At 43.7% G+C, this 22,078-nt stretch overlaps 2 protein-coding genes across 2 annotated transcripts in view; both read right to left on the bottom strand.

The window, feature by feature from the left end:
* The window catches only part of LOC107192199 (UDP-glucuronosyltransferase 1-7-like), a 28,146-nt gene extending 14,735 nt beyond the window's left edge, over window positions 1-13,411 (bottom strand). Inside the window, exons 1-2 of the mRNA XM_015581406.1 lie at window positions 12,202-13,411; window positions 4,340-4,559 (exon numbers count right to left, since the gene is read on the bottom strand). Coding sequence (XP_015436892.1) covers window positions 4,340-4,559; window positions 12,202-13,309 — 1,328 coding nt within the window. The 5' untranslated portion in view covers window positions 13,310-13,411. The remainder of the gene's footprint in view (window positions 1-4,339; window positions 4,560-12,201) is intronic.
* A 1,942-nt stretch (window positions 13,412-15,353) lies between these two features.
* On the bottom strand, window positions 15,354-16,472 carry LOC107192197 (UDP-glucuronosyltransferase 2B15-like). Its single transcript, XM_015581404.1, has one exon. It carries the CDS (start codon window positions 16,470-16,472, stop codon window positions 15,354-15,356), a length of 1,119 nt encoding a protein of 372 aa, XP_015436890.1.
* Window positions 16,473-22,078: the final 5,606 nt, after the last annotated feature.

Consider the following 22,078-nt stretch of genomic DNA (forward strand, 5'->3'; position numbering starts at 1 on the left):
CGTTTTGAACCTTGTGACTTCGGTGACCCATTTATGACTGGGTCGCGATACAATCGTGGAGATGAATATTATGGGATATCACGATGATCCATATTGAAATATTATTGAGGATATTATCCTTTTTAAAACAAGTTAACCCCTTGCCTTATAACATCGAGTCAGACAGGTAATGACGATTTCAAAATGGATTTAATAAACATGTATACTATTCATTTTCTTTGAGTCGAAGTGACATTCTGTTTCATTAGTATTAATATTTAAGATTTAGAGTAAATGTTACACTTGCCCTAAAGATAAAATTCCTTTTGTATCTGGGAAATTATTAACGATAAAGAAAATCGTAAGACAAGGGGTTAAGGATCACTACTCCATCAATACTCGTGGTCATTCTCCAAGATCTTACGCCACTTTTGACCGAATCGAAAATATCCTTAACCTTAGAGCGACACTATGTATACTACTATTTTTCTCTACAGAATAGTGGATCGATCATTGGCGCACCTAATATAGCACGTGAACGGAACGAGGAATTAACAGACGACGCCGTGTAGCTGGTGAAACCGAGAAGAAAAGGATCGTCGCGATCAGTAACTCGAGGACAGGTGTTCAAACACGACTTTCTTCCGGCGGTTCTTCAGCCGGTGGCGAATTAACGGGAGACCGTGTCCACTAAGTCGGCACGCTAATTGCACCAGGAACCGTGTTTTCTCACCCGTTAAGTCTGAAACGAGAAGTTTTTCCACGGACGGCAGCTCGACTGCTTAATGTATCGCGATTCACACCGGGAAAATGGAACCGTGACCTCGAGGTCCGATAAAATCGAACGAAATTCAAAGCGATCGTTATATTCAAGTTAGATGGTTCGTATTTGTGTGCATAAAGTTTCTTACAATTTCCCACAAAGCCTTAAGATATAGTGTATTGCAAAAAAAAAATTCAAGTCTCAAAGGGTTAATGTCGACTACATCAGTGTCGGTGTGTGCCGTTTTGATCGCCACTAAAACGCCTGGTAAGTTGAAGTTGGTTTACAAGCGCAATCATGCGCGAAGATCCAAAGGGAATTGAATGGCCACTTCGCGTGGTCCTCGCGGGACATGGAACCGGGGATTCAGAGAATCGAACAAGCTGCGCATCGGTGACAAGGGTCGCGAGCCCCATCCTCTATCCACCCACCCACCCAGTCGAGAAGTCGTGAACCGCAGACGATAATATAACTTCGGTTATGGCGATTTTAAGATCACGCTGATCACCCCCTGCTACCAGAGGTGAAGCTTTCATGGCCGAACGACGGAATAGACGACCGTCACTTTGACTCTGTCGACCCAGGAATTCGTGATCCTGCCGAGTTTATTGCCCCGATGTGTCTTTAAGTGGATACTATCCAGATACGGGGCTGCGCGACGATAACGTATTACTTTAATCGTGCTGTTTGGAAACTTCCGTCAGATTGTCGATATCTGCTCATCGTGCCGTTACTTCCCGTTGCAAATGTCTGTGGTGAATATGGACGAAGAACGGGATCGAGGTATATAAACGTTAGTTATTTAACGTGATTAATACTTAGCGATGGTAGTTTTGTTTCTAGAAATTGTTGGAATAATAGAACAACGTAACAATGTGTTCTGTATCCCTGATCTAAGGGTAATCTTAAGAGGCTTCTTATCTATAATGTAATATAAATGGTACCCCTAATTCAAATATCATAGGAAAAGCTGTTGTTCCGAAAACATTTTCCTCTCTTATTTCTAGAAACATTGCCTTACGCAATTTCGTTTACTTTTCGCTACCGTATTGAAATTTCGTTTGCATTTATACACGTTCAATATCGAACGTTTTGATTATACTTATGAACGGAACGACCACTCGACGAAGTCAGAGAACTCTTGGATCCTGAAGCCTACACGCGAAAGTTCCGCAATTAAACAGTTACCGAACCAACGCTCGAGGAGGTCCTCTCCCCGTACCGACGGACCTACGAAACGACTGTTACCCACCCCCTCGTTATTTTTCGCTTATGATTTAACGCCGATTTAATTACGATCCACGCGAGTCACCCAGCGACGAAAGCTGCTTAATAAATCAGAACGGACGCGAAAGCGTTGGCAGGCTCGCGTTCGACGTGGCTCGGTACCCCGGGGTAATTACGACAGGCCACGATTTACGAGCGCGCCTTGGATCTTCGACAGTGGTGGAACAGGGGGAGAGGGGGTAGGGGGTGGATGCCGAACGCCGCTGCGATCCTCCGCGGCGGCGCGACGTGGCAGGTGCGATTGTATCCCCGTTACGTAACGCCTTGAATATTAATTAATAAATAGATTCGAGCCGCGTCGTAATTGGACGATCGCAATTTGCATTCCCGTGGGTTACGTGATCGAAATATAGGGCCGCGTAATCGGGCCTGCTCACTGCCACGGGGCCAACGTGACGATCGTCGGTGAACGTCGCGACGAGGCGTCCGCGTCACGAGGTCCACTTATATTACGACCAGCACAGGACGAACCTTCGACGAACCATCGCTTTGTTGTCGAGAGCTCCTTCTCAGAAACAAAACATTCCTTAATCTCGAATCGGTAGTCGTACAATTCGAAGAATTCCTGCAATCGTAAAAAACACTGATTTCCATAAAAATGGAATGCATCAGATAATATCTCGTTCGAAGTGTTCCTGTCGTCCTAGAAAATGTGTTTAAAATTAAAACCATCCACTTCATACGGTACAGTCTAATAAAACGGTAAAAGCGATCCAAAATATACAATCTCCATCTACTATTACGCTTTCCCCGGTCGAAAACAGGTGCCCTAATAATTATATCCAAAAGTGTCCATCAATCTCGCGACATAACGGTCATCCACAATCCCTATCCAACCGAAACGAATGAAATATTCACGGTCGGTCAATTGTCGCAAGTAGCGGATCCCGCGGACCGCGAGCGTAAACAGAAACCGGCCCAGACGCGCACCTATACATACAACGCATAACCCGAACTGTGCGGTTAACAAGTTATCCGACGGCGGCATTGAATAATGTAGAATTTAATTTCAGCGAGGCCGGTCTCTCCCACCCTCCCCGCCACGTCGTCATCGAGCCACGGCGTTGATTCGCACCGTGAAACATTTAGCGGCCGTGAAATTTCCCATGCGACCGACAGGATACATTCGTACAAACTGCGCGCCGTGTGCAGGCGTGACGCTTCCTCCCCCCGATCCGGCCCCAAGCCACCGTACTGTGTGTTTGTCGATGGACGAGGGCACCATATCCGGAGAACACGTTCGCCCTTTCCGTGATTCGTGCCTCGAATTTAAGACCCCGTTCTGCTGGAACGAGGTGGGGAAACAAAGACAGCAAAAAGAATGGTGGTGTCCGGCACAGGTGGGTTAGTGGGGTGAGGGGGTGCAGAGGAAGGAGACGGCATAAAGTATAAAGTGTCGGCGACGAGGAACGACACAAGGGGTGGGGATCGTAGGTCGAGGTGAACAGAGAAGGGTGGAAAAACGCCAGTGAGCCGCGCGCGTTACGGATTAACGGTGCAGAGGGGAGGGGGTTGGCCGCCTGTGCTGCAACGACGGTGCACTTCCCGGATATCCGAGCATCCGGACAGCTCGTGAGATATTCAACGGACCGAATATCCGGGCAGATTATACGATTTTCCTTTTTTGCCGCGGTTCTACCCCTCCCCCCTTCCACACCCCAGCCCCCTCAATCCCATCCGTTTCTCTTCCCTACCCTTTTTTTTGGTCTAGTTTTCTTTTCCCGACGTGATACCCCCCACCACCAAGCAGACGACCTGGATTGAAGCGCAAAGTTTTGGGGAGGGGGGTGGATAAACTGATAGGTTGCACGGGAAGGAACACACGCGGCGATATCCCACGTATCGTCGCGAACCACCAGGTATGAATCATTTATTGGAGGTTGAAAGGTGAGATGGCATGACGATGGTTTCGACGTCTGACGACGCGAGACGAGTCGAACTCCCCCCATCCCTGTTATCGCGTCCCCATGAATCGTTGATATTCCGTATTGGTGTGGATTAATTCGCAGGGATTCCGAATAATTTCATCCTGTGTCTGTTCACTGTTTATGCGGAACCGAAACGTGGGTGAATAGAGGGCTAGAGAGGGGATAATGCATATTACACGTAGGTTCGAATCGAACTGGAGAGTTTCGAACGTTTCATAAATGCTTTGAAACAGGAAAGCCAGACTTGTAACAGTTGGAGTACAGTGACGGGGTTGAGTAGTAATCGAAACCCATGAAATGAAACTTTGTTATTGAAATTGACTCGCTTTTTAAATACATATTAAACTTGATTCCATCCCTATAGAAGGGTGAAAGAACGTACCTGGTGTTATTGAAAATTTCGTCGACGGCGTGCCTCAAGTCCCGCTCGTTCAGTTCGCTGTATTTCAGGACTATGGCGACACCTCTGGCCCGAGCTGCCATCGCGTTTTGGTACTGGTCCCCGAACAACGGCATCAGTATCATCGGTATACCGGTGTGAACACCCTCAGAGAGTCCCAATAAACCTCCGTGACCGAAGTAACACTTGACGTTCGGGTGGTCTGCGCAAAGAAAGAGGAATCTGTCTTTAGACGCTTGTGAGGGCAACCGAAATGTTCCATGATTGTTGAGCAACGGAGATACATAATAGATTAGATAAATATGGATTATTTTACTTTTATAATTTCCCGAAATTTGTAGCTTTCCCTTCCTATAATATATTGACACTCTGCTGGCGGGAGAGTTTTTGTGTTTGAATAAATATGTAGCTTCAAATATTAAAAATTTCGTTGTATAAAGTTTCATTTCCAAAATATAAATCGACGATGAAAGTGTCCGGAGACCGGGGACCCGGAACAATTTTCCCATATTTCACACAAGAACATAAAAAATTGTCGAAGGAAATATTGAAATAGGTACCCGGTTGCTCGTACAACGGTTAACAGGACGAGATATCAGCCTGCCGAAAATTCCAGCCCGGTTTAACAAGATGAAAAGCTCCTCTACGTCGTCCATGAAAGAGGAAAAGGAGGGGGTGGCTCTTTTAGTAAATATACGACGTTAGATTTCATTCCCTTGCCGTCAAATATGAAACACTTTCGGTACTGGGGGGATAGGATCCCCGCGATACGAGGCTTATTACGAGCGGGCCCGTGAATGCTATCTCCGCCGGAAGAATCACGCCGCCCCCATATAATAAGGGAGGGACCAAGGGAGCCTGTCGGGACAGTTTCGTCTCTAAATAAATCCTGCCCGTTCTGGGGAAGGAGGTACGCTCCGTTAAAAAATTCCTCTCATGGCTGCGTTTATCGCGAGAAACCCACCCTTTCTCGTCTAAGGCCTTATTTCCACTTGCGACTGACGAAGGGTCATAATTCGTTAATTTATTAACACACTCAAACGATTAAGTATGGATTTTGTTCAATTCCTTGTTTTACATTCAAACAATTTTCGCGCCATTGGTTAGAAATGTTCATTTACTTAATATCGTTCAATCACTGGTAAAATCTGTATTCTTTTCTTCTTAGTTTAATTAATTATATTTTTCCAATATTTCAAATTGAAATCTATACATTTTATAATAAGGTATACACATAAAAAAATCTAATTGTCATGTGCCAAAAATCTAGTAGTATTATCATTTCAAATTTGACTGCAGTAGTTGAAAAATTTCATAAGTGTCCATTCATTGGTGCATTTACCCTATGATACTGATTGTGAGAAATTTTGGTGTTGCCCGCGATTCAGTCGCATCATTTCAAGTGGAAATAAGGCCTTAAGGGTGCGATACCGCGTCGCCATCGCTCGTGATTCCGCACCTCTGGCGTCAATTCTAATGTCAAATTCCATTACGCCAACACCACCCACCCCTTCGCAGCTCGCCTTCGACAACCCCTCCCCATCATCGCAGCAACAGAGACGTGACATGCGCGCGTACGTGTCGTCGAAACGGCGGCGAACGTTCGACGAGGTTTCGCGGCCGATACATCGTCGAATCGCGAGCATCGTCGATACGTGACAGAAGGATATCTATCTGGGGGACCAGGCGTGAATTTTTGCGGCAGACGTCGCGTATGCACACCGACAAGAAGTTGAGAGAAGGAAAAATCGGTAGACGACGGTTCCTCCACCGCCTACACCGATTTCCACGAAATTCTGTCCCCCCCCCCCCCCCTCCCCTCGCTGCTCCCACGCGGCGGCAGCAGACACTTTTACGACGGCTGTAATGAGGAAATAACGCGCTGGTATTTCCCGTCGGGCATTCCCAGCGTTTTACGACGCAGATCCCCCGCCCACCACAGGGAATTGATATTTCGCCCGTGTCGAAACAGCGAGCCGAGCAAGACGGTAACAGAAGGATGTGACTGGCTGTTTAATTTGTTCGGGAAATTAACCGAATCACACGATGAATTCTTGTGTGGTTTATCCTGCGTGGATACGTATGTTTCGAGATGAATCAATGACGGATGGCCTGGCATTATTATATCGTCGCCCGAGTTTTTAACTGTTCTAACTCCATTTTTCCATTTAACGAAGCCGGTATTTAACTCAGACGGTCTTCTGAATTAAGGTCGCCAGATTCGCGGATGATTATGTACAAGAAATCGGTATCGCAGCCGAATGAATTAACCCGCGGGAGATAGGAAACGATCGGTGTGTCGGATTTAATTCGAGTCGTCCAACGTCGAGAGAGCTTCCGCAAATCCACGGGACAAATTGAGTCGCGATCGATTCCCATTTGAAATTTCCACGATGCATCACCAACCGTTGCATGGAGTTAGCATGCACCCCCGCCTCAATGGCCGTCTGAATACGTCCCATCTAATAGACCCGTGAAAGTAACAAAGAAGTATATCCTATTCCTTAATGGATATACACCGAGCGGAATAAAGTTGTTCGCCAGGATCGAATAATTCTGCTTTTACCACCGACCTGGGGGTGGGTGGGGGCGTAGGTAACGCGATCCCCACCCGCGCGCGTTTCATCCCCCCAGCTTTGCCACCGTTAAATGCGATACCCGAGGGCATTGCGTGTCAACACATCCCCCCCTTTCCCTGTTACCGACATCGTTGCCTCTAAAATCAATTACATTAGTGGATCGTATGCGAATCGACGGAATCGATTGCAAACACCCCGTCGCGAAAACTGGACTGGTTCCTGTGATCAAGAGAGAGTCCACGTCGATTTATCAAGCCTGTGTCGAGGTGGTCCGTTTGTTCGATCGATCCTCCGGAATAGAGTATTCAAATTTCAGAAAACTAGATCGATCTTCCCCGTGTCGCCTTGGAAATTCACCGTTTGCCTCTACCCTCCCGTTATATATTACAATTGCGTCAGATAAAAAAGAAGTAAGTAGCCAGTAGATTCTTATTTGGGTCGTTAGGTTAATCGAAGTAACCGTTTATTTGGGACAAAGCTCAAAGAACCGAAACTTAATCGAATGTACAGTAAATCCTTGATGAATATTCAAAGGCTCCTTGGCATTGAGAGGTACCAAGTGCAACGCTGACTTTTTTATAAAGCTTATCACAGTGATAGAGATGAATACGACACGAGCAACGGTATTATTCCCACCATTGGGGGAATCCCCCTGTGGAACTAATAAAAAAAGGAGTAAACAGAAGCTAAGCAGAGGCTTGGCTTCGGGAAAAAAAATTTATGAGAGGCTGAAAATCTTTCCATCTTGCTATGAATGCTCCGAAGTGGACAGAAGTATGTCGCACTCATCGAGACGTTACTGTATATCCACGACGACAAAAGATCTATATCGGTACCCAATTAAGCAGAGCGAAACTGACGATTTCCACGGTTTAGTAAAAACAAGGTCGTGTGCAAGGAACCCCGCGTTACGATCAGCTGTTGTCGGGGTTACGTGGCACCTTTTCGCGTGGCGCGACTGGTTAAAGCGGTGCGAATCTAACACGAGGCAAAGCACAACCACGATCTTATCGTGATCACGAAGAAGCGGGTGGCCAGGCGGCGCGACCCAGCCAGAGACCACGAGACCCCAGAATACAGCAGTCACAGCGGGTGAGATAATAAAATTAAAGCGATCGAACCCAGCCTCCGGTCGAGTTACCGCCAGTTTCTAGCTAGATTATCTGGCCAACGGCCGGCGCGATGGCAACAACCCGCTCGGAAAAGGAGCTAGAGAGCTTCAACTGTTCGGGGACGTGTCTCACTCTGCAGAATTGATTTCTTGTACTGGGTAATTTCTTGAAGAGCTCACGATCGAAGAAATTTTAATGAAAAACAGACTTCCGAAACTTTCTTTGACCAAGTATTTTGATCTTTTTGACTCTACTGTCACCTAATTCTGTTTACCATAGAAATTATTTCTTCAATTCCAATCGAAAAACTGTAATGACTCATTCTTTAATGATAATAATCTAATCTACGTTACGAAACATATGATATTGGAAAATGCTTCGTATGTATTTGTACATTGATAACGACACTATTGAACAGAATAGATTCTGTGCAGAGCACTGAGCATACGAAAGTATAGTTTGTATATCAAATGCAAAATAAGCGTAGTTCGAGAAAGCAACAAAAATGTCTAATGATCATTATGACATTCTCGAAAGTTTCGTGATGAGTATTACGCGAAAATCGTGCCGTTCCCAGCGTTTTGCATAGAAGTTCCAAAAGTCATTTCCCCTAAAAGCCTATGTAATGGAAATAAATTCATTGATCATCGTACATCATGTATTACGTATTCAGCGCAAGAAAGATACCAGAATTGTGCAATACGAACGGCGTTTCCGCGTTATTATCGATTACGCCGTCACAATCGCGCGATTTAAAATCCATACTAATCGCTTTTCGCGAAAATCAGAACCATCACGTCAACACATAACAATTGTTACGTAAATGTCTACGATTCAAAGCGAAATGATAGTGCAAAAAGTATCCCTCCCTCTTTCGCTTGCTCCCATCGCGTTACAATCGATTCCCCGAGTCTGACCACGCAAGTACCTAAGCTACTGACTTCCAAACTGTCGCCGTAAAGGGTTGGAAAGAAGCGACAGGGCAACGCCAACAGGGATGAGGTCTCCCGTCCCGTGGAAGGTTTAACGGTGATTTATGTTGCCAGCGGGTCGTTAGCGAATTGCCTAATTAAAGTGATTTTGCGTCTACCAGAGGCCAGAAGGCTGCAAAACTACCTGCAGGAGAGTTCCCGCGGTCCCCCTTTCCCGCCCCGCCGCGTCGCCGCCCTCTTCGACAAACAGCGAACGGTCCACAAACCCGTCGGAAGAACGTCTTTGCCGCAAACGAACTGACGGTGTATATTCAGGACAGACCGGAAATCATGGTGGTGATCCCCTTCTCCTCTGAAAAAACCCTTCTCTCAACCTACTTTCGACAATGGAGATCATTATCTTCTTAGGGACCCCGTCGATCAACTTGATGACCGTTACTTACTAACGCACCGTAGACTCGAGATGCACTCTGACCATTATAATAATCGAGACCTTACGAACACTCTCCATCCAGGCCCGAATTAAGATTTTTCTGGCCCGGAGCTATCAAACCTTCGAGGGCCCCCTTGGCTGAAGAACAGAGGGGGATTCAACAAATATTTGTAATAAAATATACAAAAAATACATAAACCTTACAAAATTGAAATTTATTCTAAGTAAAATTGAATAACATTTAATAATGACGAACGTTATATTTCAACACGTTTGTTTCGATTTATTTCTACATTTAGTGCAATTTCTAATTATTTGAAGAGGGAAACAGGAACAAAATTTCATTCAATTATTTTTGTTTACATAAATGGAAGGCTTAGATTAGGGCCCCCTTGGAAAGTAGGTCCGTGGCTGCACCTTGAAGATCCTTTTAATTCTACTTTCCTTCTATACCTATGTGCTACCAACTCGAAAGTGAACAGCGAACGGGACACGATCGTCGAAATAGCAATCGATAATTTCGATCCGATACGCATGTCAAGAGGCAATTGTTTTCTCTCTACAGATGATTTTGTGATTTTAGAATAATTTGCCGTTCAACGATCGTACGCCGGACATGTTGCATATCAAACGTTGCGTTATCATTTCGGGGACATCAAAAGCTCCTCGACTATGCGAGCCGTTTCAGGAAAGTTTCTAAACTATTTGACGCTCGCTGCCACGGGGCGCTGCCGCTGCAACGAAATACCGAAGCGCTCTCGAAACCGTTCCTGCGTCGAAATCCGCTCTCGATATTTCGCAACGATTTTCGACGGTCCGCCCCCTCCCTATCCCCCTTCGTCCCGATCAATTTCAATCGCAATAACGGAATTTCAATTTCGATTTCGAGCACCGAATCATTCTTTGCGCCCTTCTATTACCTTCTGTTACTTTTTCCAGTTACCAATTATCGTCCGTCAGACTGAACAATTAATTTTGCATGAAAGTTTTATTATCGTTATTCTGTAACACGTTCACTGCCACGGTGAGCGTCGATGATCGACGCAATTTAAATTGTATGAAAAAACATTCGATTGTGTAAATAGTAACGTTTACAATGTTGTGAATAACGAGGTTATCGTTCTGACGGAAAAAATGTAGACAGTAAACGTGTCAATTATTATTAGACTGCGTATGTATATGTAAATTCGGAATTTTAGATATTAATTTATTAACATACAAATGAGATAGAAATTTAGTTTTTGCATCAGATGTTTTATTATGTTGACAGTAATATATAAATATCATTAAATATCTTTCATTAACATTTCGAATGTTTGATTTCATTTTAAAAACGTGCACTTGTGTGCTTAATTGTTTTTAAGCTATGACGAGTATACTCGAAAAAATTACAAATACGTTTTTCATTTTATCGAAATTTTACTTTACATAGCAAATACTTTTTTTACTTAATGACGAATATTCTCGTCACTAAACAAAAAGATCCAATCTTATCATGACGAGTATACTCGACGTAAACATCGAAAGAGTTCAACTTCCTTTGACCGTGAAAGAAGTTATTTTTGAGACGATCTAATGAAACCAAGGAGACTCTAAATTTTGACCAACGGTGAAAGAAGAATTTATTCTCTCTATTAGCGCTCTTAGGTAATAGTGCAAACTCATAGGCGGGGATTCATAGTTCTATCTTTCGAATGTTTAAGTGATTCAGCTACGAACGCGACAAAATTCAAGGACAAGATGAATAATGCAAAATATCCGTTAATCGATCGAATGACTTGCAGCTCTATTCGCGGGTACAAGTTCACGGGCAACGTGTGTGTATGTGTGTGTATTTAAGCAGCGTTACTGAAAAGTCCATGCTGTATCTTTGCTTTCAACCGAGATCATGATGAATCATTGTTTACAGCGTTCGAAACGTCAAATTATCGAACGAGCGACCGGTTGCGTAAGACGAGCGAGGAACGTCACGTAGTCTAATAACCAAATGTATTAAACAGTTCGGAACCAGTTTTCCTTTCGCGAGCGAAAAACGAATCATCCGACAGACGCGTGGGAGGGGGAATTAAGAATTCTCATTAAGATGCAAGCCGATGGAAAATCTCTTACCCTTTACGTTTCTCTACTGCCCTATTGAAGACCAAGTCCCGTAATACTTATATTGCAGCGGATTACTCGAGATTAATCTATGAAAAATTCTCATTACTTTTGTGTGACATTTTACTATGGCGAAAATCAATACTGGAAAACCTAACGATAATATATTCTTAAAGAATAATAAATAAATAATAATCTTTGTCTCTGGGGACGATTGCGTGATCTACTCGGAAACTGTGCGTAACGAAAATTTTGTTTCATCGATTCGTTACTAGAGACAGAAATAAAAAGTTCTTTTACGTCAACGAATAATGGTTTAGCACTGATCGACTAGATCTTGATGACTAGATTGTAAAGCACTGGCAACACGCGTCGTGTTATTTGTCAATCTCTTACTGAATGGACATGATCGTCCGATAATCTACATTTGCTCGCATATTTTCGGAACAACAATCAAATATACAAATATTTATGCCATTTCTATTTATGTATCCTCATTATCTTCAGTTCCGTCATTCGTTTCTGATCAGTTTCGAAGTAAATTTGTAATTTGATAAATAATTTGATCAATGAAATGTGACCGACTTACGGGAACAAATTTACGAATCACTGTATCATCATATCGATACATAACAAGATTATCCACGAGTATCGTTTTTCCGATCAGAAATCTTATCACGATATTACTTACTCATTATGTCGAACTGAGGTAACCATTTCTTAACCAACAAGTTGCTAGGTTTATGGGGCAGATCATCGGTCTCCCACTTCCAGATCACTTTCCTGGGTATAGAGGCGAACATATTCAACAGAATCGTCAATTTATCCTCCGGCACGGTGGACATTTTTACCACCGAGCCGAGATTGAAGTACAAAACTCCTTCGTGGGCATCATCCAGAAACTTCGCGATGTCCTGAGGCAACGGATTCGTCTTCCGCGGTATGTGAAGCCCCCCAACTTCGATCACGTTCGGTGGAAACGGTTGAGCGCCGTGAAGGGTATAATGCGTATTCACGAACATCAACGTCACATTGCGGCTCTTCTCCTTAAGATCGAACATCCCAGGTCCGTGGGTCTTCTCCGCCACAGACTGAGCGTTCCACTTGAACAGCGTGTTAGCTACCGTCCATTCGATCATCATCGCGACCACGTTCCACGTTCTCTGGAAAAAGTTCATCGGTCTGGGCACATGCGAGAACAATGTCGGTATATAACTGGCCTCATTGGAGATGCCCAATTCATCAACGGTCCAGGACATCAGCTGATGCGTGGATATTTCGATGAAAGGTGCATCGACACGATGGAACACAGCGAAGAAGCAGTGAGTGTTGAAGCTCTCGGTGAGCACCACGTCGAACTGCTCCCCCGATTTAACGAGATCCTTGACATCTGGGTGATTCAAACCAGCCTCGCAGGCTACAGACGCCATAGAGTTCAGGAAGTACAGTTCAATGAACACTCTGAAATATGTGTCACGGATTCGCTGCAGGTCCACCACGTTTACAAACACATCCACGTCCTTGGTCTTCAAGTTGATGTCCTTGTAATTCGGTAATGGTTCCGTCGCGATCGCTTTCTCGGTTCGCGGAAAATACGAGACCACCGTCAGGTCATGACCACGTCGCGCCAGTTCCTCGAGCAACGGCTTGAAAACATCGAAATGGCTCTTGCCCAGATGCCCGAAAACACCGAGGATCTTCAGCTTCTTCTTGGGCTTGGGATCATTGATGGTACCCGTGCAACAGGTGACGATCACTAAACAACACAGGAAGATCCATCCGAGCCGTGATACCAACATGGCCGTCGTTGGTCTACGATCTTCGTCGTGGGAACGTACCGAACGGTCTGACCAGCCACCGATTCTCGTAGAGGCGAGCACAAAATGAGCCGTGTGCGCGACGTTTCGTCACTGGGTCCGCAGAGAACGCTGCCTCTGACAAAGTTTCGACGTAGAGACACCACAGTGCCGGTAGTGTTCGGGAGGGATCGATATAACGACCGAGTGGTGAACGATAATAACAATGTCGTTCCGTAGCTCACGATAACATCGCACGCATATTTTCCTTCGGTACGATACCGTGATTGTAAATACCTTCACGGTACAATGAAATGGTACATCCAAACATACTAATCTTTTCGTGATTACAACGCAATCGACGGACTTATCTGAAGCGAAATCGAACGATTTATCATAACGATTTTTCTTAACTATTTCCCTGTTGAATAGAACAGCATACTCGTGAACGATAGATTATTATCGGATGAGGGAAGTCACGTCTTGTATTATCGGAAAGATAATACCGATACCATCCGATACGAAAAGCCAGTGGACGGACGAGATGTCGCGGTTAATACGCGCCTGCCATTATATAATTGATCAAAGACGTAATCGACGGCCAACGGACGGAGCACTTGCTATTCCGGGCTCGTAACATAAGGAGCCCAAGTTTTAGCCGTCTCTCTCTTTCTTTCCCAGTTGTTTGCGTCTAGCAAACCGATACCTGGCGTGTCTCGAAGTTCTTCTTTTTTCTCGATTACGAATTCAGTTACGTTGGATTCGGTGAATGTATTAACACTGTCGAATCATCAGTGAGCTTCGAGAATTTGTGACTGATAGAGAAATGAGGGAAATTCCTTGGATCTAGAAACGAAAGTCGATAGAGCACGGGACACATGAGTCATTGACATTGAACGATATCCATATTGCGACGCAAGGTCGCCTAGAATCGCTTAATTGCGCATGTCCAACGGAACTGCCGATTGCTTATCGCGGAGCATGGGAATTACAAGTGTTGGGGAAAGAATTGTACACTGTTTTGCAACTTAAACCGCTGAAAACGTAATTAGAACGTAGACGTTCGAATACAATTAACGATTCAAACATTCGTCGTTTAACATCTTACAAGGAAAGGCCACCAGATATAACGCTGACTTTTTGATGAGGTTTAGCACAACGATAGAGCTTGGAATTCTGAAGCGGATAATATTTGTTTCAGTCCCATATTAGGTTATAAAATATTTTATGTTAAAATTATAGGCTATTTACAGGATGTTTCCAAACTGGTGGTACAACCCAAAAGGATGTGATTTTACATGCAAGAATAAACCCATAATGTAGAATAAATTTTGTTCGTATGATGCTTTTGATGTTTTTGAAACAATCGAATTTGAAAATCTGCTGGACTCAATCGCATAGGACTCGGTTAACGCGTCTGTTCATTACGGTCTGTTTCTACTTACTGTCACACGAATTCGTACGTGTTGGATGAATGTCAAAAATTGATTATCTTGAAAACGAAGCATCATACGACAAAATATTATTGTAAATTTTCGACTTATTTTTACACATAGAATTACATCCTTTCGGGTCGTACTACCAATTTGGAATCATCTCGTAGGCTACACCTTGTACATCAAGTATCTCATAAACTAATGGCCATATGCGTCTGAAACAAATATCATTGTCATTAGAATTCCAAGCTCTATCACTGTGCAAAACTTTATTAAAAAGTCAGCGTTACACCTGGGTACCCCTCCTTGTTAGATCGAAGAGTAAGTGTTCTTTATTGGCGCTACCGATGTCTACGTGGGCTGTTTTAAAAGAGAGTATTCGCTGTAGCGAGTATTGGAGGTCGTCCAAAAAGTACAGTGTTCATCACACTATACGTATCGTCCTAGAATATCTACGATATATGACTTGCCACCAGCATTAATCCAATGCGACAGGAGAGTAAGGCAGATTCTCAAGGTGTTTTGCTTTATAACTATATTTCCATTATGTTGTACCCTTCGATTACACAGGCCAGGAGTAAAAAAATCACCAAAAGAACGAAACATTTTTTTCACTTACTCATTATATCGTACTGCGGCAGCCACTTCTTGACCAGAACGTTGTTAGGTTTCTGGGGCAGATCATCGGTCTCCCACTTCCAAATCACTTTCCTCGGTATAGAGGCGAACATATTCAACAAGATCGTCAGTTTATCCTTCGACACGGTGGCCATTTTCACCATTGAGCCGAGATTAAAATACAAAACCCCTTCGTGAGCCTCGTCGAGGAACTTTGCTATGTCCCGTGGCAACGGACTCGTCTTGGGCGGTATGTGAAGCCCCCCAACTTCGACCACGTTCGGTGGAAACGGTTGAGCACCGTGAAGGGTATAATGCGTATTCACGAACACCAACGATACGTTTCGACTCATCTCTTTCAGGTCAGGAAACTCGGGACCGTAGATTCTCCTCACCATATACTGATCATGCCAATGGAACACAGTGGTGGCAAATATTCTTGTGAACCACATCGTCATCACGTTGTACGTCCTCTGCAGAAAGTCCATTGGCTGTGACACGGATGTCCACAACCCTGGTATGTAGCTGTCCTCTACGGAGAAGCCTAGCTCGTCAGGGACCCAGGGCAGCAGCGGATGCGTGGATATGTCGATGAAAGGCACGCCGATCCGATGAAACAACATGAAGAAGCAGTGCGTGTTGAAGTTCTCCGTGAGCACCAGATCGAACTTCTCCCCAGACTCGACGAACTCTTTCATTCGTGGATGACTCAGACCTGCCTCGCAGGCCAGAGATCTCATTCGGTACAACATGTCCAACGAGTCAAATATCTTGAAAATCGGCTGAAAGCGTATACTATCTGGTTCGATTACGTTTACCATGATATTATATCTGTCACTTAGCAAGCTGATATCTCTATAATTTGGCAACGGATCCGCAGCAATGTCCTTCGCGGTTCTAGGAAAGTGTGAGATCACCGTCACGTTATGACCACGGCGGGCCAGTTCCTCGACCAGAGGCTTCAGAAGCATGAAGTGGCTCCTTCCCAGGTGACCAAAAACCCCGAGGATCTTCAGGTTCTTCGTGGGTACAGCGTCGTTCGGGGTGTCCGTGCAGCACGCGAAAATCACCAGAGAACACAGGAGGATCCAGCGAAACAACGAGACCGACATGGTTGTCTGTGGTATTCAGCGAAGTTGCTCATAAAGGGACCTACACCATTGTTCTGGTAGTGGGCAGTGAAAGGCCATTACTTATAGACTTGTATCAATTTACGTACAACTTATCGATGACTTCCCTATCTTTCTTATTGCGAAAAATAGAAATTGCAAATACTATGGATAGTTTGACAAGGTTGCCGTAAATAATGGGATAAACGAAATCGATAACACGGTGAAGTAAAAAACGTATATGTTGTTTCGAAACATGAAACGCTTCAAGGGTAAACGGAAAATCGACGTTCCTGATACGATTAGTTCATCTTATCCTTCGACTTGGACCCACGATGAAGTTGAACTTGCCAGCTCTGCCCGTGTCCTTGCGGGTCGTTTATAGAGAGCGAGTATTGGAGATCGTCCAAAGAATATCGCAATCGTCGCACCGCACGCGCCACGTTCATAAGATGAACGAGCCGGGTCGGAGTATGTGCAACTTCCAACGCAACCACTTGTCATCGCGTTGTGTCCGAGTGCGCCGGGGACAATGGCACAAAAGCTTATTAAGGCACAGAGGCTACTCGCGTACCTTAATCTGAAACTGGACGAGCTAGTTCCCTTATACAGCCCCCCACCCCCGTGGTTCCTTTGACTTTGGTCCATTAAATTTGCTCGCCTAGGGTTAGTTAAAGTGCCACGTTTACCAGACGTTAAACCCCCATACAGAAGGCACTTGTTGGTAGCACATGTGCGGTAAGCACTCGCGAAACTGGAAACTAAACTCTACCCTCCGTTTTCTTCGGCTACATCACAGAGAATTGCCGTAGGACCAAATATCGAAGATATATATATACAGTGTCCTGCCTAACGTGAACACCTTAAATATTTAATTTTATTTTTTTTTAATCCTAAAATTCTCATCTATTCCCACACATTTGTAGATTTTCGTAGCCGAGGTCACATGAAGATCACACTATTATAGGTCGTTGAATTGGTCTTGACCTAAACTATTACGCCACAATGATAAAAATATATGGTCCTATTTAAAAAAACAAACACAGATGATCTAGAAAATTCGAAAAATATGACCTTGAGAAAATTTGCTGTTTATCACGGTATTTGCCCCAAATAACATTATCCCCTCATATTGTTTTGTATCTTCAAAAAGAATTGAAGGTACGTTGGGTGGGACACCCTGTATAATGATTAACATGAATGTATTAAGGCTACCACAAACCAATGCAATATATTCGCAGTGGTAGCGAATATTACGCGGCGATAGATTCGCAACAGTTTAAAATGCATGGCGTCTTATGAGACTGTTCACACCAATGCGAAAAATTTCCGCAAAAATGTATCTATAAAAAATCTATCGCCGCGAAATATTTGCTGCCGCTGCGAATATTTCGCGTTGGTTTGTGGGAGCCTCGTGAGTGTTAATGCTTTCGGATACGAATTTTTTTCATATAATTGATATCCCCCGTGCGTTTTTAAGCTGTAAACAATTTTCAAGCACCGAGCATCCTTTTTATTCGGAATATTATCGAATATTTTAACAATACACGTCCATGAATAATACCCTACGTAATATCCACTTGAAATATAATATTTTTGTGAAAACAAACACACACGGAAGCTTCAATTATGCGAGAAACAATGGGTCGCGTCAAGCGTCCAGCGCACATTTTCCATCGATTCCTCTTCCTGTTTTTTGTTTATCGCGCAAAACTGATACCCTCAACGTATAAAAGAAGAATGACAGAAAACAGCCAAATTTATGGTTTTTCAGACGTGTAAAATATTGAAGAGATAACATTCTACTACTTGTTGAGTAAAAACAAACTATGTTTTTGTCGTATGTAAAGAAGCACCTTAAAACGCAATTATAAACGGCCTGTTTTATAAACATCTGCGACGCTCATTTATCATTTTCTGTAATTGTTTGCTTTTTTACATACAACGCAAATATAGACAGTTTTATCACCAGACAGCCTTCGAATTTTGCATTTCATGCATTATTTAATATTAACAACTTTCAACTTGGTCGCATTATGCACCTTTTTTTTCTTCTACTATTTTTACAACTTTTCCATCGTATTTCCGGTAAATAATTATGTTTTCCCAATTCCTTCAAACTTTCGGAATAATGTCTCATTAATATTTCAGCTGGTGAAAGTACCATAAATCTCGCCAATTTCTACTGCTCTGAAAAGATTCGCTGGCCACTGGTGCATCCACACACCCCCGTCCATAATTTCCTCGCGTTCAGCCTGCATCTTGTTTGCTCCAGTTTCGCGGTGCGAGTGAATTCCCCCCAAAACTCCGGACAACAGGTAGAACCTCGTTAAAATGTACCACGGACCCAATAGTTTTATTTAATTAATGGCGAACACTTTTTTTCCCGGGCCAGTTTTGAAATGGTGGCGCTCGTTCCTCGCGAGTACGAGGAAAATGAACTGTATCGAACTCGATGCTCGGAATTCCACGTGATTATACGGTTTCTTTCCGCCGTAAAGTTTTTTGTCCAATCTTCTTGGACATTTCTGGCTTTACTGTATTATCTGTAAGGTACTCGAGAAATTATCTTCAATTATCCTTTTGGTACCCCTTAAATATGGTTAGGTTTTATAACAACCTATGGTTGTAATGGATATCTAGCCCTTTGTAACTTAAATATATTATGTATATGTTCTGATCCACAATGACGAATACGTAATAGTAATAAGAATAATGCAAGACCTTTTTATTCTCTTTTCATTGAATGACTCTCGACATTCGTCCCTTTCTTTCGGTGATTCTGCTCCAGAAAGCACAACTCCGGTCGACTGTACACCAAAGAAGAATCGTTGAAAGAAAGATACATATATACACGTATCTTTGCTTCGTTTCCAAACCCCCTTCCCTTTTTACCTTCTAATATTCCACAATTCCTACAATTCTCCCTATTTTCCGGACGCTTTGTTTCGTCATGGGATACGATAACACAAAATAAACACGTTAGGGCCAATACGGTCCGTTGAACGTTGTAAATTCATGACTCGCAACGACCTGTAAAACCGTTGAATCGTGATTTCTGCTCTCGCGTGAATGAATTTTATTTACAGTCAAGCACAAAAGCCACCGGTACATGGAACAAAATACAGGAACAAATATTATTACGCATCTGTTACACGAAACGCATTGCTGTCCATTAGATACACTCTCCTACCGATCCGTCTAAATGAGAATTCTCCATTAACATTTATTCGGATTTTCAAATTTGTATGGTTTTCTAAAACTATTATTTCTGAAACTGGAAAGTGCAAACGAATTTGCTTTGCAACATTTAATAACTTAATGAAATAATAGAAGTTTTCACAAATTTTCAAATGATTATATATCAACACGTATTGAAACGTGCTTACTTTAAAGCATTGGGTATGGCCACTGCGGCCCTCATAATTAAAAAGAAAGGTTAACAATAATACAGAAACTTTACAATATCCTAACGTTAATTGCAGACTGTTTCAGGAAATAAAAACTCCTCTCGAAATCGAAAATGATCATTTCCTTACTTTCGTAAAAATTACCGTGATTGAGCCCAAATTACCCCAAGTTGTGTTATGATTTAATCTAATACACACAACCCGAAAAACGCTAAAGAGCAAAATCAACTGACCATCCGGGGACAAACCAAAGCACGGTCCCTGCTGATCTCCTTTACCGCACGATTTACACCAACCGAGGGGCTCGTAACAGGCGCGACTCTAACGACAAACGACGCCGGATCGAATCCGCCGGCTGCGAAACAGGGCCGAGGTTCGATCCGGCTTTTATTTATGAAGTCCCAGCGCCGAAGAAGCCCTCGCCCCATAAATTCCCCCGTCGAAATCTCTTAATCCCGAGCACCCGTCCCAGGGCCACCGATAACGAATCCAGCAAATCAAAATAAACGATACGGGCTCGCGAATATCCGTCTAGGATCGACCCTGGTCGAAATTGATGCCTATACCCCCCTCCCCCTACTCCGTTCTCCAAAACGCGATGACGAACTTAACCTCTTCTCCACCTCACCGTGAATACGAGTTTTTCCCACCAATATACCCCCGTGACATCACTACAAAACCACTCTAACATTTTCAATTCTTACATATTGTGATTATGTAATGTTCTTACGTACATGTCTCGATGAGTGCGACGTACTCGGGTGCAGTTTGAAGCATTCGTAGCAACACGGAAAGATTTTCAGCATCTCATAAATTTCTTTTTTTTCCCGAAGCCGAGCCTCTGCTTAGCTTCTGTTCACTCTGTTTTCATTGGTTCGACATGCATCTTGTTTGAAATAATTGACAAGGGATCACTGTAAAACAAAAACGAATCAAGTACGCTATCTCTGAAATCATCTTAAGAAATAATGTTTCTCCAGAAAAGGATAGATTACATTCCCTAGGAAAAAAACTGGTTTGTTTTTATTGTAACCACAATACACAAGGATTGAAAATTTCAGGGTGGTTTTATAATTATACCAGACAGTATAGTTCCATCCCTCCCAGTCGTCTGTTCGCGAGAGGTCGAAGAAAAGCGAAAATTGCAGCCTCTCGAATGGTCCAGCCTAACCAGAAGGGGACGCGCAGGTAATTGGCTGGACTCCATCGTTTCTCCCCATATTACCCAGACGGCTTTTTTTTTCTCTCTCTCATCTCGCCCCTTTTCCACGTCACTGCGTTCCCATTTCTTCCGTATACCGCACGGTCCTTGTGGCAGGAAACGTCGGACGCGGACCGCGAGGAAGTTGCCGCGTATAGAAAGAGAGAAAGAGAATCCCCGTATTTTCAGACACGCGGCAGCAAACAACAGACTGCGCTTGCCGCCTGTGTGTGTTGATTAATTCATGAACCCGCACCGACTATAGTAGCCGTCTACAAATTACCGGGCCTTGAGGGCTAAACGAAAAACGAACCGAAAGACGCGCTAATCCACGAACGTTTCGCGCGCTAAACCATCACTCCTCTCCCCTCCCCGGGAAAACGGGCCCCGTAACCTTACTCACTCCCGTGCCCCTCTACATAATGCACGCATCACCGATTGTACACGATACACTGCTGCGGCCGCGTTTTTTATTGACTTTTAATTTAAAAACGCGATCGGTCAGAAATAATTCCGGGCGAGATTTTATCGTGGCTGGTGGCTAACTAGTGTTTATCAAACACTAACCGAACCGTTCGGTCGAATGCCTAATATAATTGGGAATCCGTCGGCCGGAATCGAAATGCACGCTTTAACGAGAACAACATGTGTAGGGCGGCTCTCGTTCCGGACAAACGTAACATTGATCGCGCCCGCGATAGATATCCCCGGCGAAGTTACGGGGAGAAGTTTGCAGTGAAGATTCTACGTTCATTTGTGAGGGAAATCGTGGAACTGTGTTAGTTCACCGGGTAATGTAATTATTGCGGTTGAACGGAAAGTTTTTGGGTATTTTTGTTGGTATACGGGATGGACCGTGGTACAACCGGCCAGGTGGTGATTGTGCGTGCAAAAATAAGCCGAAAAAGAAGAATAACATTTTTTCTTTTAAGGCTTCCGCTCTTGAGATCATCGAATTTGCAATTTTCATTCTAACAGTGTTTTAATATCGACTATAG

This window comes from Dufourea novaeangliae, unplaced genomic scaffold (genome assembly GCF_001272555.1).
Source record: "Dufourea novaeangliae isolate 0120121106 unplaced genomic scaffold, ASM127255v1 scaffold299, whole genome shotgun sequence".
In the NCBI taxonomy this organism is placed as follows: Eukaryota; Metazoa; Arthropoda; class Insecta; order Hymenoptera; family Halictidae; genus Dufourea; species Dufourea novaeangliae.